The sequence below is a fragment of the Coenobita brevimanus genome, chromosome 25, assembly GCF_032717465.1.
Source record: "Coenobita brevimanus isolate Jiangsu-jjx chromosome 25, ASM3271746v2, whole genome shotgun sequence".
Classification (NCBI taxonomy): Eukaryota; Metazoa; Arthropoda; class Malacostraca; order Decapoda; family Coenobitidae; genus Coenobita; species Coenobita brevimanus.
This window is the reverse complement of record NC_136978.1, coordinates 40,414,523-40,428,224: the sequence shown is the minus strand read 5'-3', so window position 1 is coordinate 40,428,224 and position 13,702 is coordinate 40,414,523. Positions and strand designations below refer to the sequence as shown.

The window sequence follows — 13,702 nt, the reverse complement described above, 5'->3', positions numbered from 1 at the left end:
TGGCTACAGTATCTTAATACTCTCGTTGAGTCGATATGTATTAATCTTAATAATGTTAGTTAGAATCCCGGCTTGAACATATTAAAAACTTGTGTACCCATTGGGTATTAAACTTAAGCTTATTTTTTAATATTCCTGGATGCAGCATACTAATCTCGCTAATGTTTTGCTTGCAGAGACGGCTGGGATTCGAATCACAGAGATGCAGGTGCCCAGTGTTGTCAAGGTGGGGTCCACAGTGCACCTGGCCTGTCGCTTTGACCTGGAGGGCGCCAACCTGTACTCCCTCACCTGGTGGCGCGGCGCTGACCAATTTTACCAGTTCAGTCCATCCAGCGCTGACCCCGTTATTGTGTACCACTCACCCGGCATCATCGTGGACGTGAGTGTTCAATTTTTCTAATGATCTTTATATATCTTTCAATCTTCCAGGCGAACTTTTTCACTGAACTGTTTTACTTTCCGAACATCCAGTGTACATGAGTGGCACATAGCTTTTGTACTTGACTGTAGATTATGTTTATTTTTTGCTGAACTAGGATCTTCAGAGCTTTGCATTTAATTCTACACTTACTTCCCCCCAGAATATCGTGGTTGACGTGAACGTAGACGAACTTTTGCATTCGACTATGTACTCGTAATCGTCTAAATATCGTAGTTCACATGAGACTTAACGAACCTGTACATGCTAACTTGTTTGTGTGGCATAGAGCAGTTTCGCTCATTTATCTCCTCAAGCACTAACCCCACTGTTGTATATGAATCTCCAGGAGTCTTGGTGGACGTAAGTGTCAAATCTTTGCCCTGAATCGTGTATTTCTTTTTCCTGCTTTTGGAAAAGTTATTACAAATTTAAAGACCTGTTAATATACACGGATTCGCCAGGTCTTGTGGTGGACGTGAGTGATACAAATATTTTAAACCTGGCTATGCATTTACTTTCTCATTCCAGTCATTTATTTTTATTCAACATTTCCCTAACAAATATTGTGGGTAGTGTGAATGTTGATGAACAATTGCATTCACCTGTACGATATGATTATGCTCTTAATCCTCTATAACATCGTGGTTGACTTGAGTGGTGCAAACATATACTCCCTTACAGGGTGGTGTGACACAGAGCAGTTTCACTAGTTCAGACCCTCCGGCGTTGACTTTGTTGTTGTATGCGATCCACCAGGCATCTTGGAGAGCCTGAGTGTTATGGAATGCACAAATTTTTTCCCCTCTAAACTTCTTTATAGTACTTGGATCTTCTGTGCCTGATTCTACGCTTATGTCCTCACATACTATCGTGGTTTACATGATTGTAGATGAACTTTTGCATTTGATTACCTCCTCATAATCTTCAAAACATAAAATACTTGGAGGACGCGAACCAACCTGTTGACGAATTTTTACACTCAGCTGTAAATTTCCTCTCCCCCCCCCCCAGACCTGAATGGAGATAAATCTTTGCATTCAACTGTATATTTTTATTCCTCTAAAATATCAAAGTGAATGTGAGTGGTAAATTTCCACACTGGACTGGACAGCTGCGGTCAGGAATAACATACCTTAGTCAAACACAAAACTCCTACATATTGTTCTTGAAAGTTAGTCAGGTTCCAGATATAAGATGGTTGGGTTTGCGAAATTCTGTACTCACCTTGTTGATGTTGTTCCCCCTCACATAAGTTACGAGAACCTGGGAGATTAATAGCAATAACATACTTTTGCAAAGTGCTGTACATTTGAATATTCCTCATTCAGATTATACGAATTTTTGCATGCAATTATCGTATGCGACAACACGACTGTGAATGTTATCGAACTTTTGCACAGAACTGCTAATTTCTGTTTTGTTGTCGCTAAGTAAGTTAAAACATTTTTGCATTCGCTTCTACAGTTTACCTCCCCCCTAAATATCTTTTTATGTCGTGACAAAGTTGTGCAGTCAACTGTGCACTTTTTGCCTCTGAATATTTTTCAAGTTAAAAAAAAAAAAAAAAAGGTAATTTATTCATGGTAATCAGTGGTTAAATTGGCTGACTAGAAAAGGTATCTTAGTGTCATCTCTGAACTTTTTATTCATTTCCATACCTTTTCCCCTTCAGACACTGTACTTGACATTAGTGTTGCCTCTTTAAGTGTTCAGCTGTATATCTGTCTCCTTGTGTATCACTGTTTGTAATTTTGAGTTCTGTAGTTCACACACCTTATGTTGGCTTTCGATTTTCGTTCTTCTGCACCCCATTTCCGTAGCTCAGTGGCAGATTAAGACGATTATGGTTCTCCCCTCAGTCCTTTCCACAATATTTCTTTGTGACTAGGGCAAGATTTCAGCATTAATTTTTGGCTACTACTCAGTATAAAAGATGTTGCTGATATTTTTAGGTCACGCTAAGTTCGAGAGAATAAAGAATGAAGCTAAACTGCTGAGGTAGAATAAGTACAGTTATTGAAATTAATTAAGTTTTAGAGGATTTTGTAGCCCCTCTTCCACTGTTTCAAACGAGAGAGAGAGAGAGAGAGAGAGAGAGAGAGAGAGAGAGAGAGAGAGACGGGGGAGGAGGGAAGAAACTCCTTTTCCCTGGCTTTGTTTAAGGAAACAAAGGCGTTCCACTACAGGCCTATCTCCTTCCCTAGAACGTCTCCAGTCTTTCTATTATATTTTTTGTCATCAAGGCTCAGTTTTTCAGATCTCTCTCTCTCTCTCTCTCTCTCTCTCTCTCTCTCTCTCTCTCTCTCAGCTCATTCTATAATTAGTTTTATTTTTCGTCCATCAGTCCAATAAAGCAACCAGCTACATAATTGCCTCCATCGGGCGAGATCATTCAGCCTACGTTTGACCTGTTTTAGTTTTGAAGGTAAAGATTATTCCCTCCCAACCCAAAACAGTCCTTTAAAGGCAGACAGGAGATAAGAAAGAAATATCATTGTAGTGTAGGCTAAACCCCGGCCGTCAACGGGTTTATTGGAAGTGCTGCTTTTCTTATCTTCAGAGGATTTTATTAAGCTTTGCGGCAGACCTTCCGAGCCGGCAAAGCTAGGTCCATCTTTCATTCCTCACCCTCTCATTAAGAGAGGCCTTTCCTAAATGGGATTTGGGGATGCGCACCATCCATTCACTTATGTAGTGCTAATTTAAGGTTGAAGAGCCAAACGTTTTCCTGTAACCCATGAAACCATTTACTTCGTTATTTATTAACATATTATCAAATAACGCCTGGTGGTCCAGTGGCTTAGGTGCTCCAACCGGATGGAGCCCTTAAGGGATGGTTGAGAATTATTTATCGTGTAATGCCACTTAGGCTAATGCTGGGCTGGTCACCCTCGTTTTGAAAGTGAGGACTCAGCAGCCTAGATTCGGGCCCCTACGCTCCAGATTGGGCAAAAAAAAAAAAAAAGGAAAAACCATAGACAGAGACAGATAGATAGATAGATAAATAGATTGATAGATAGATAGAAGGATATATAAATGAATGACGTGGATACTGTCACTGTAGTCAAGCGGTTAAGCCACAGAATTCTATAGACGAATTAATTATGGTGAATGTACTCGTATTTACCTGTGTTCAGGGTGCATGAGTGTGTGTGAACATTAGAGGGTGTTAGAGACTGTACATATCTAACAATTCATTATATTGAGTGTGTTTACTTGATAGTGTTTGCATACCTGTGACTAATCAAACTCTCCTCTATCGTTGCATTGTATTATTGTTTCTGATCTACATACAGAACTGATTGGTATAATATCGGGACCTCCCGCAGTCATAATTAACAACCTTGCTCCCTCTATTTCCAGTTATGCATTTCATCTTTCTCTCTTCTTATTAGTAGTTCCCTTTCCCTTCCTATTTACTCTCATGTTTCTCTCCAGCAATTACTTCTTACCCTTTTTTCTCCTTCCTGTCTCGTCCCCTCTTTCCCTCTCAGCATTCTTCCTCCCCTCATGGTAGTAGTCCTCGTGTCCCTCCCACTTTCCTTTGTGTCTCTCCATTATTCACTTACTCATACTTCCTCCCATTTCCCGTTTTCCCTCTTCCTCTCGTCTCACTTTTACCACGAATTCTTTCTCCCACTTCCCACATTCTTGCTTTCTTCTTTTTATCATATTGTTTATCTTCTTTTTCCCTCATTATCAATTTCTTTCCAGTTCTCACCACCCCCTTCTCTTCTCTCATCATTCCCCCGTCATCTCCTTTCCCCTCTTCGTACTCTTTCATTTTCTTCATGTCGTACTTTCAGCCAAGTCTCTCTCTCTCTCTCTCTCTCTCTCTCTCTCTCTCTCTCTTCATGTGTATATATATATATATATATATATATATATATATATATATATATATGAAGTAGCCTTTTCAAAAACCTAACCCATACGAGTGAGGGAATGGAGTGTTGTGCGTTGCTCTCCGCCTGTGCTGAGCCATCTTCACCTACTGGTGGTCATCTGGGAGACATCTGCGATTTTTTTTTTTTCCGAGGAAGAAGGAGCCAAGGGCTGAGCCCGTACGAACGTTCCTTCAAAGAAATAAACAAAAACAATACAAAAGAGAACCAAATTCAAGATCCATTCATTTCGAGATGCCTGGACACACTGCGTTTGAAAAACTGGAGATCATAGGAATTAGGAAGTACAGATAGAGGGAGACAGTTCCAGAGTTGCCCTGTTGCGTAAATGAAGGACTGAGAGTAACGGCTAACTCTTCCATTAGAGAGTTGGACAGCAAAGGGATGAGAGTTTGTTGCTAGACTGGTGAAACGTGCCCGTCGTAGAGGTGGAGGGATGCAAGCAAACAGTTCAGAGGAGCAGTGACTATAGAAGCAGTGATAGAAAAGAGATAAAGAGTCAACAGTGCGGCGAAGAGACAAAGGTTGAAGGGAGCCAGTTAGAGGAGGAGAGTTGATGAGAGGAATAGCCTTTGACTCCACGCTACTGAGAAGAGCTGTATGTGGGGAGCCTCCCCACACATGAGAGATGTACTCTACACAGGGGCGAATGAAACCCGTGTATAAAGTCAACAGCTGTGCAGGAGTAAAGAAGGCATGGAGTCGGCTTAGCACACCCAATCTCCTGGACGAAGATTTTACAAGAGATGCAATATGATCTTTCCAAGATGATTCCCGTGTGAATGAGACCCCAAGGCATGTTCAAGGATGATGCAGGATTGAGTTGGATATTATTATACAGTAGAGGGTACTCCAGTGGAGATTTTGACGGATTGATAGGTGTAAAAGCTGAGTCTTTGATGCATTAAAAACAAGATTATTTTTACCCCAGTCAGAGATACGAGCCAAGTCAGACATTAGGTGTGCCATAGCCTCATCCCTTGTTTGTTGAATTGTCACGGGGTTTTTAAAATAAATGGAAATGTTAAAATGATAATGTTCAATGATACTGAACAGCAGGAACAAGAATTGTCTTGCTAAATCAAGCAACGATTACTTTACACTGGTTTGCTTCGCACGATTCTCTAAGAACGAGAATTTATAAACTTTCTCAACAGTACACAGCAGAGACTAATTACTCAATTGCTGTTTATTAGTACTGTTAGCCTCTGGAGAAAGTTACTTCACCCCTGACAATAACTAATACTAAGAATAGTATCAGGTTCTTGCTGGTGCTTAACTCCTAGAAGGCACAACGGATTTTAAACTTAATACAACAAGACTGGCCTAAGTACCAGTTATGAATAGCAAAACGTTTATGCAAGCTAGGAGCTATAAGGGAAATAAGCTTAATTATGGAGAAATGAAACACGAGTTTACATTACATTAAGCTCAAGAAAAAGAACTGTTAAATTTATTGATTACAAAGAAATAAATTTAACGTTACACTTCACATGAATTCAAATAATGAGATCGTACTCACTCACTCACTCAAGAGCTAAATTCTTACGCCTAAAAAACAACAACATGTGGCGCAGCCGGCCAGCATGTAAGGAAACAGCACACTTAACTAAACTCTTAAACCTAGGAAAATACAAAAAGGAAATACTGGTCAATGAATGCAGTGTATCACCAACGAAGGGTGGAAGCCTGGAGAACTGCAGTCTAGTGGAGCCTGGGTTGACCTCTCACTTCTGGAGCACAGAACCTCACTCCGTCACAGCAGACACTGGACTGAGTAACTCGTGGGAAAGAAAAGGGAGCGCTAGGCCGCATTTTTTAACGGTCGAGTGAGCAAAACGCGCCCAAAACAAATCGCTCAGCGGAAGCGCTAATGTCTCACACAAAGACGATCACGTATGACAATGAAAAATTGATTTGAAAAGGCTCCCCTCTGAATGAGCGGTTACTGAACGATAACCTGGGATTCCACTTGAGTTCATGGTTTCCCACAAAAGCCAATGTCACTAGCCGACTCGTGACAAAGACTGATTGATAGCAGCTAGAGCTGGACTTCAAGTGTTCCTTGTTAACTGGGGCTACCCTTACTTCTTTCCAGAGTTAAGACCAGGTGTTCTCCCATGCTTTATGGGCTTTGCAAGTTCTGCAACACATCTGCACAGGATACGAGAGCTCACAGCATCTGACATACTTGCTTTCTTAGCATTAATCTCGCACAGGGTACCCATCATCTTGTCCATTGGTATATGAATGTGAATCAGTTATTCCTGACACATCTGTAGGAGATCGGGAAGTTGCCCTTTGGAGTTAGGGATAGTCATCTTATTGCTGAACATCATTCACAGCAGTTCAAATTATGTTGGTTGCTTGAAGCAACTGTCTCATCTGATGTGTTTAGTGGTGGCGTATGTCCTTGCTTTGTGAGCCTCTGTTTCCATTGCACAAGCTTCCGTCACATCTTGCTACCTACATCTGGGCCAGAGAGTTTACACTGGATATAATTTTGCCACCTACATTGAACCCAGTTGCTAGTGGCAGTCATGCTTCAGTAGGTACAGCAGATTTTATTGTGTCTACAATGGTTTCTCTTGTATCTCATCCAACATCATATCCATGATCTGCAACAAGACGGCACATGTATCCAAATCAAGGTTGGTTATTGGGCCTAGAAGAGAACTTGCATGCTGGCAAAAGGAGTCCCTAAATCTCAGCGAGATTAGTTGTGAGAGCTACAGCTTTTTTATTTGCATTACCCAGCTAAAGGCTGTTGCAGTCTGTGAAGGCAAGGTCCCTTTTCTAGGAAGACCAGCCAGCTTGCTCCCAGAGCCACATATTTTCTTGGTATGTCGTCTTTTCACCCAGGGACTAGGGTGATATGTAACAGGATGGTATAGTGGTTGCAGGCTGTCACCAGACCCAGCTGAGAGAAGGTAATTGTGTCATCAGGGAGATAAGATATCATTGGGTCCAAAGTGCTGGGTTGGTTGTGGGTTAAGAATTCAACCTGGTTAACTGCCCCATGCAAAGCCAGGAGGTCTTCTTAGGCATCTTACATAAGGTGGTAATTGAGGGTTCCAACAATCACTACGTGCTGGTGGTTGTGTTTTATAAAGAAGCCAAAAAGGTGTTCTGTGATACATTTGAGAACAGCAGATCCCTGTCATTGTGAAAAATAGTGTGAAAGCAAGAAGAGATCACTATCAGAGTTCAGCACCAATCTGAGGAATAGTATTACCATCCAATTTGAAGTACTGACTACCAGTTCTTGGGCTTGCAGACTGCTCTAGTGGCTTCACTATCTCATCCTTGGTGGTCTCCATCAAACAGTGAGTATATCCTCTTATCTTCCCGAATGTAGGCTCCTCCTCTGCATTCAGAAATGTTTCAGCTGTGACCAAATTATCAGTATTTGCTTTTAGTATCATGATGGGGGTTAGTTTTTCTGGGTTAGGTATGAGCCCATCACACTGTTTGTGGTAATTTTAAGTTGGCTTTGGGTTGAATTTTGTAAAGCAAGGGGGGGACTGGTATTTCTACTAGGCGTGGTTGGGCTCCTTATCTTACTCAGTGGCTTTGGGTCATGGACTAAACAGTGACTTGAAGCCGTGAATTGGCCCCTTTGGTACTAAGTGCCTTTGCAGGATCATGCGATATTGCTAGTATGACCGGATACATAATGAGTGACAACTCCATGAGATTGAGTCAAGGCCTATTACCCACGTAATACATCATGCAAACTCCAGTTCTATGGGCACGTGGCCCATTTTCTGAGGCTTACCCTGCCCACAGGGTGATATCTGGGAGAGTTGACCTGAGGTACAGGTGACCAAGGGAGAGGCCATGGAACTTATGGCTGGAGCAGGATGATCATTCATGTTGAGAGATACTTAGAGGGGGAAGAGTTGCTGCCTGGAGCATTGCATGAAATGACTCCTGTGGGTGGAGTCAGAGGGTGAGTGAGGCTTTGTGCCCCACAACTTTTACCTTCCCATGATGATGATGATGATGATGATGATGATGTTAGAAAGCTATAGGTGCTTGGGAGGCAAGCTGGTGGATGTTCTGAGCGGACCTAGCCAATGATTTTGCATCCACTGTGAGGCAGCCTACTGGTGGGTATCACGTGCTCACACTGTGTTGGATAGGCACCTGTTGGGATGCACTCTGGACTATGGTGATGAGAATCTTAACTTTTTGTTCTAGTTTGCTGGTTCTCTCAGCAGATAACCCGCCGACATGTCATAAAAGTACCCCCGCTAATACCAATACACCAGTCCTGTATGTGACAGCCCTAGCATGTATTCAATATGGATGGTGGGTGTTAGCGCCGAAGTAGTGACATGTAGAGAGGTGTATGGTATGTAGGAGGACTACTGGGCCTTGAGAGCAGGCTGAGAAGCCTATGCCCAGAAGTCAGACAAAAAAAAAAAAAAAAAAAAAAGATACTTTCCACAGGCAAGTGCCACGAATGTGGCCTTTGATACTGCAGTAGTGACAGTGCAGCCAGCTGCGACACCATGCTTTTGTGTGTCCTTGATGTTGGCAGTGGGTGCAAACAGGGGTCCAGGCTTGTTTCAGCTGTCAGGTTGCAGTTACCCTAGTTTGGACAACGGGATCCACCCCCCCTCTTGGTAGATAGATAGATTAGTTACCAGAGATTTACTATCAGAATACCAGTTAGAATCGTATTAATTTCATTATAAATGTAGAGATAATGGACTTCTAGGAGGCACTGACGTATATATCAAATCCCATGTAAACTCGTCATAGACATACAGTAAGTAATAATGGCACCGAACTTCTTTGTGTAAAGATACATTATAAAATGTAAATGCTGACACAGTCTATCATCACCTCACTCATGCTGTAGACGAAGATATAGAATTATACAATATCCTACAGAAAACTCTTGATGGGGGGGAAATGGTGATTTACTGGCGACTTTAACCTGCCGGCAGTTTGCTGGAATACAGACACTTGTGTAGGTAATGATAACAGAAGTATGATGGATTTTTATCAAGGTTAACGTTTTATATCAGTGTGTCACAGAACCGAAAAGAGAGGGTAATATCTTAGATCTTGTACCACATATGAATATATGGTAGCAAGCCTTGCTGTGGGTGAACTTTAAGGGTCAAGTAATTATTATCTCCTAAGATTTGCCATGAACCTTTCACATAATGCACATACTAGTAAAACAGAGGTGCCAAATTACAAGTGCACCCACTTTGATGGTCTTAAAAAGGCCCTTGGCACACTCTACAAAAACTATAAAGAACTAATAATGTGAAATGTAGGTGAAATTTAAGCATATATTCATGTTTGCCCAAACAAGCATGTACAGTAAGCAACAATAATCGTGTCGTGAAATTTGGTGAAAACATAAGCTAACGGGCTAAGCGTCTGGTACATTCCGCCGTCTGTCATACGGACGGTTCATAATGTTTCACGAGTTACATTTAATCTTCGGACAAAACCGCGACATGACTACTGTTGCTCACTGTACCAATGAAATCAAGGCAGGAAAAAGATAAACACAACCCAGCATGAATTAATGCAGATACTGGTAGAGCAATTGAAGAAAGAAATCGTCTCCACACTTTATGAAAAGTAATAACACGTTAGAATAGTTACAAGACAATGTGAAATCGACATAGCTAAAATGAGATCAATGGGTCCTAAGCTCTTCCATGGATACATAAACGACAATAAACATCTTAGGACCGGTATTGGCCCACTCATTAGCACCAAAGGAGCCCTTATCCCTGTTGATAAAGAAATTATGTCTATCTTAAGCAATTTTTTTTTCCACTTAATCTTAAAAGACGTAAATGACACCAATGAGTAACTTCAACAGATAAATCACAGTTTATTAACCCGTCACGTCACGAAGTATTTCGCACCACCAACATCCCCCAATCCCGAGCTATTTGAGAATTTTTTTTTTTTGGCTAAAACCTCCGCTTTTGGTGAGAAACATCGAAAATTCATAGAGAAATCGCTCACCTGAGGTTTAAAATACTCGATACAGGTAGCAGTACCTCCTTACCTTACTGGGTTTTCTATCAGGCTGGCTCCAAAGAAAACGAGTTCTATGGAAGGGTAACTATTCCACACCACTCATAAATGGCATTTATTTATTTGGTACGAAATTATATGTAGTACGAGAGTATACTGGTTTTTTAAACAGTAATATAGACATTATAAGCATTGTTTCACTCACTAACTCATCAACATACCTGACTTTTTTTGGCAACATTACCTGATCGTCATTTCTGACTGTTTCTTCCTCTAATGCTATGTAAACTTTTTCCTCCACGTTGTCATCGATAGAAGACTCACTCTGGCCCTGAATGTCTTTATTGGCCAGGTCACTGGTAACAGGTGAATTGCTGAGACAATGGCGTGCAGGGGGGGGGGAGGTTATGCAGTGTAAGGCATTGTCTCTCCCTGGCATCTTGTAGAGGAATAGAGGAAGGTGTCCTGCGTATACGTACCAAAAATCATGAACGAAAATTGAAAATTGTGCAAATTATGAACCTTGCAATTGCGCAACATATCAGTACGTCGATGGGACTAGCTGTGACAAAACATTGCGACGTCCCCATACTTCGACGGGATGCCTTGGGTTAAATAGTATGCATATTAACAGTAAGACCAAGATAAACTCAATTAAATTAATAATAAAACAATTTTTACACTAAAATATTAAAAGGTGGCGAAAAAGAAATATATGACCCACCTACATTTATTCTAAATAAATCTTGATAACAAAGAAATGTTCTGGAATGTTGTAGACTACCCAATATCCATCCATCCATGATGGCCATTATAACTCCAGTATATAAAACGGGTAATGTAGATCATTCACATAACTGTACACCAATTACCTTAACCCTTAGCCGCCAGGGGGTTCCCGGCCGCTGCACGCTCTTCCCTACGGGCGATTTCCGAGAGTTTGGAAAAAATACCCTTACTTCAAACCCTTATATCTGACAACCTATTAGAGCTAGAGAATTCAAAGAACGTTCATAAGACTCAACAACTCTTCCTCTTTCCAATGAAGGTATCCCGAGGTCTCTAGGTGGTCCCGTCGATGAATAAGGATGAGTTGAAGATGAGTGGTTTTTCACGTTTTGGCATGCGGCTCCGAGCGTGTGCCACTGGCAATAGCCTTGGCCCGGTTGGCTAGCGCTGGCAGCACTGACTGGAATGGTGATTGTAACACTGCCCTTGCATCTTTGGAATGAGGAATATTCCACTTGTTTTTTCTATCCTCCTTACCGCCGTGAAAATGAGTCATCACCCGGTTCATGTGGCTCACCCAAGGATTTACACCACCATGCCACTATGCCTTGTAGATGTGTGGGAAAGGAAGTATCTCGTCGTTTTTCTGTACTCACTTCATCCATAAATAATCATATTTCTCCTTTACTAAGACGCTTAGAACTGCACTTTACATCACGACTATGGGCAATTGCACTTTGGCAAGTAAGTGCTGTTGCTCTTTCACACATGATCGTAAAGTATGAGGTAATTATTTGTACTGTAAATCAGACTGCTTTGTACTAATCAGGGTTACAGTGAAAATCATATAAATGTTTTACACAACTAACATTATTTGTACTTCACATCGCACATCACAGATACATTGATGCTCATATTTGGCACAATCCCCCTGAGTATTGAGTGAAATAATTTAGGTATAGTGAAGCAGGTATTGTTCATTGTGGCCCACTCACAAGTGGTTTTCTTTCAGGTAACAGGCAGACAAACTCAAGGTATATCAAATGATTTTCTAACCAGTATCCAATAAACAGTATCAACTCCTGTATTGCACTTACTATAAATCACTTATATGCACTTGTAGAACTTATAAAAGACATATATCTTAGCACTTTCTATACTTCACTTATAATATCACACATTTCACTCATTTATGAAAATACACAAACTTCTGCACTGCTGTACACTATTTACATTTCCCCACACCTGCTTAGTACTCATACCACTCCCGAAGGGCCGGGTTGTGGAGATTCTGCCCTTGAAGTGGTAGGCTGAGGTGTGGGAAAGCACTGGAGGAAGATACGTTGGCAAGCAGGCGGTGAGAGTGTGGCGGAAACGGCTCTGCGGTGTTTTTTTCCGCAGATAACCGCCAGGTCAGCAGTCACTTTCCCGATGTCCTGGGTCATCTTGCGCCTCCTCATCACCGAAATCATCACTCTCATAGACTGTCCCTTCCTCCTGGAGAAGTCGGAGAGCCCTCTCTGACGTCGGAGGGCGAGTAGGGGTTGGAGGGCGAGAGAGCTCGCTCTCCACGTTGTAGCTTTTTTCTCCTCAGAGGACGTACTCTAGCTGAGTGTACGAGAGGAGACAGTATCGTCAATGGCACGTCCTATGTCACTATCACTAAGCCCTTTACCTGGCACTAAGGGCTGAATTTTCGCGGGGGTTGATGAGGCAATTTGCCCTTCATGCGGTGGGACCGAATTGGACGATGTCAAGGAGGATGACATGGCTCCTCTCGCTACCACTGCCAAGCACAAACTGAACCATGCAACTGTGGGGTACATGGGGGTCCTACCTACCCCGTAGGTATCACAGAAAATGGTCCCGCGCTCAAACAGCGGCGGGAAGGTGAGTGTGGTATATCAAGTCAGCCGGCGGCCCTCCGCGTCCTGAATCCTGTCATGCATACACATCAGCCGGCAGATAGGGGTTAATGGCTGTCTTGGGAAAAATCGTTGTATCATTAATAAGAGATAGGATAGCTGAATTTCTAGAATCTAATAACCAAGTTACAGCCAGAATGAGTTTAGATCTCTGAGATCGTACCTCACAAATCTGATCAAGTATTATGATAAGCTTTTTACAATTTATGATAGTACCAGTTCCCTAGATATCATCTTTTAATTTGACATACCTGTAAACCCTGTAACAGAGTACCACGAATATGTGAAAGAGAAGGGTAAGAGTACAAGGAATTAACGGAAACATTCGGAGGTAATAAAGTAGCTGTCTGAGTGACAGAAAACAATGTGTCGTAATAAATGAGATGGAATAAGACTGGCCCCCTGTGAATTGCATTGTTCATCAGAGATTAGTGTGGGGACCAGTTTTTTCATAATATATATTAACGATGTCGATGTTGGGCTAAACAACTTCATTTCTAATTTCACAGATGACACAAAAATAGGCAAATCTGAGTGAACTGAATAGGAGAGAATTAGCCTTTAAATTGATCTTAACAAAATTGCTGAACTGTCAGAAAAATGGCAAATGCCCTTCAGTGTAAGTAAATGCCAGGTACAGCAATGTGGAGCAAGAAATAAAGTGTACGAGTTCAAAATGATAGGCCAGATATTTAAGAAGC

The 13,702-nt window shown here is 41.7% G+C and overlaps 1 protein-coding gene across 1 annotated transcript in view; it reads left to right on the top strand.

Moving 5' to 3' along the window:
• Positions 1–202: 202 nt before the first annotated feature.
• LOC145393823 (uncharacterized) overlaps positions 203–13,702 on the top strand; it is a 189,645-nt gene continuing 176,145 nt past the window's right edge. Inside the window, exon 1 of the mRNA XM_080267867.1 lies at positions 203–382. Coding sequence (XP_080123993.1) covers positions 203–382 — 180 coding nt within the window. The remainder of the gene's footprint in view (positions 383–13,702) is intronic.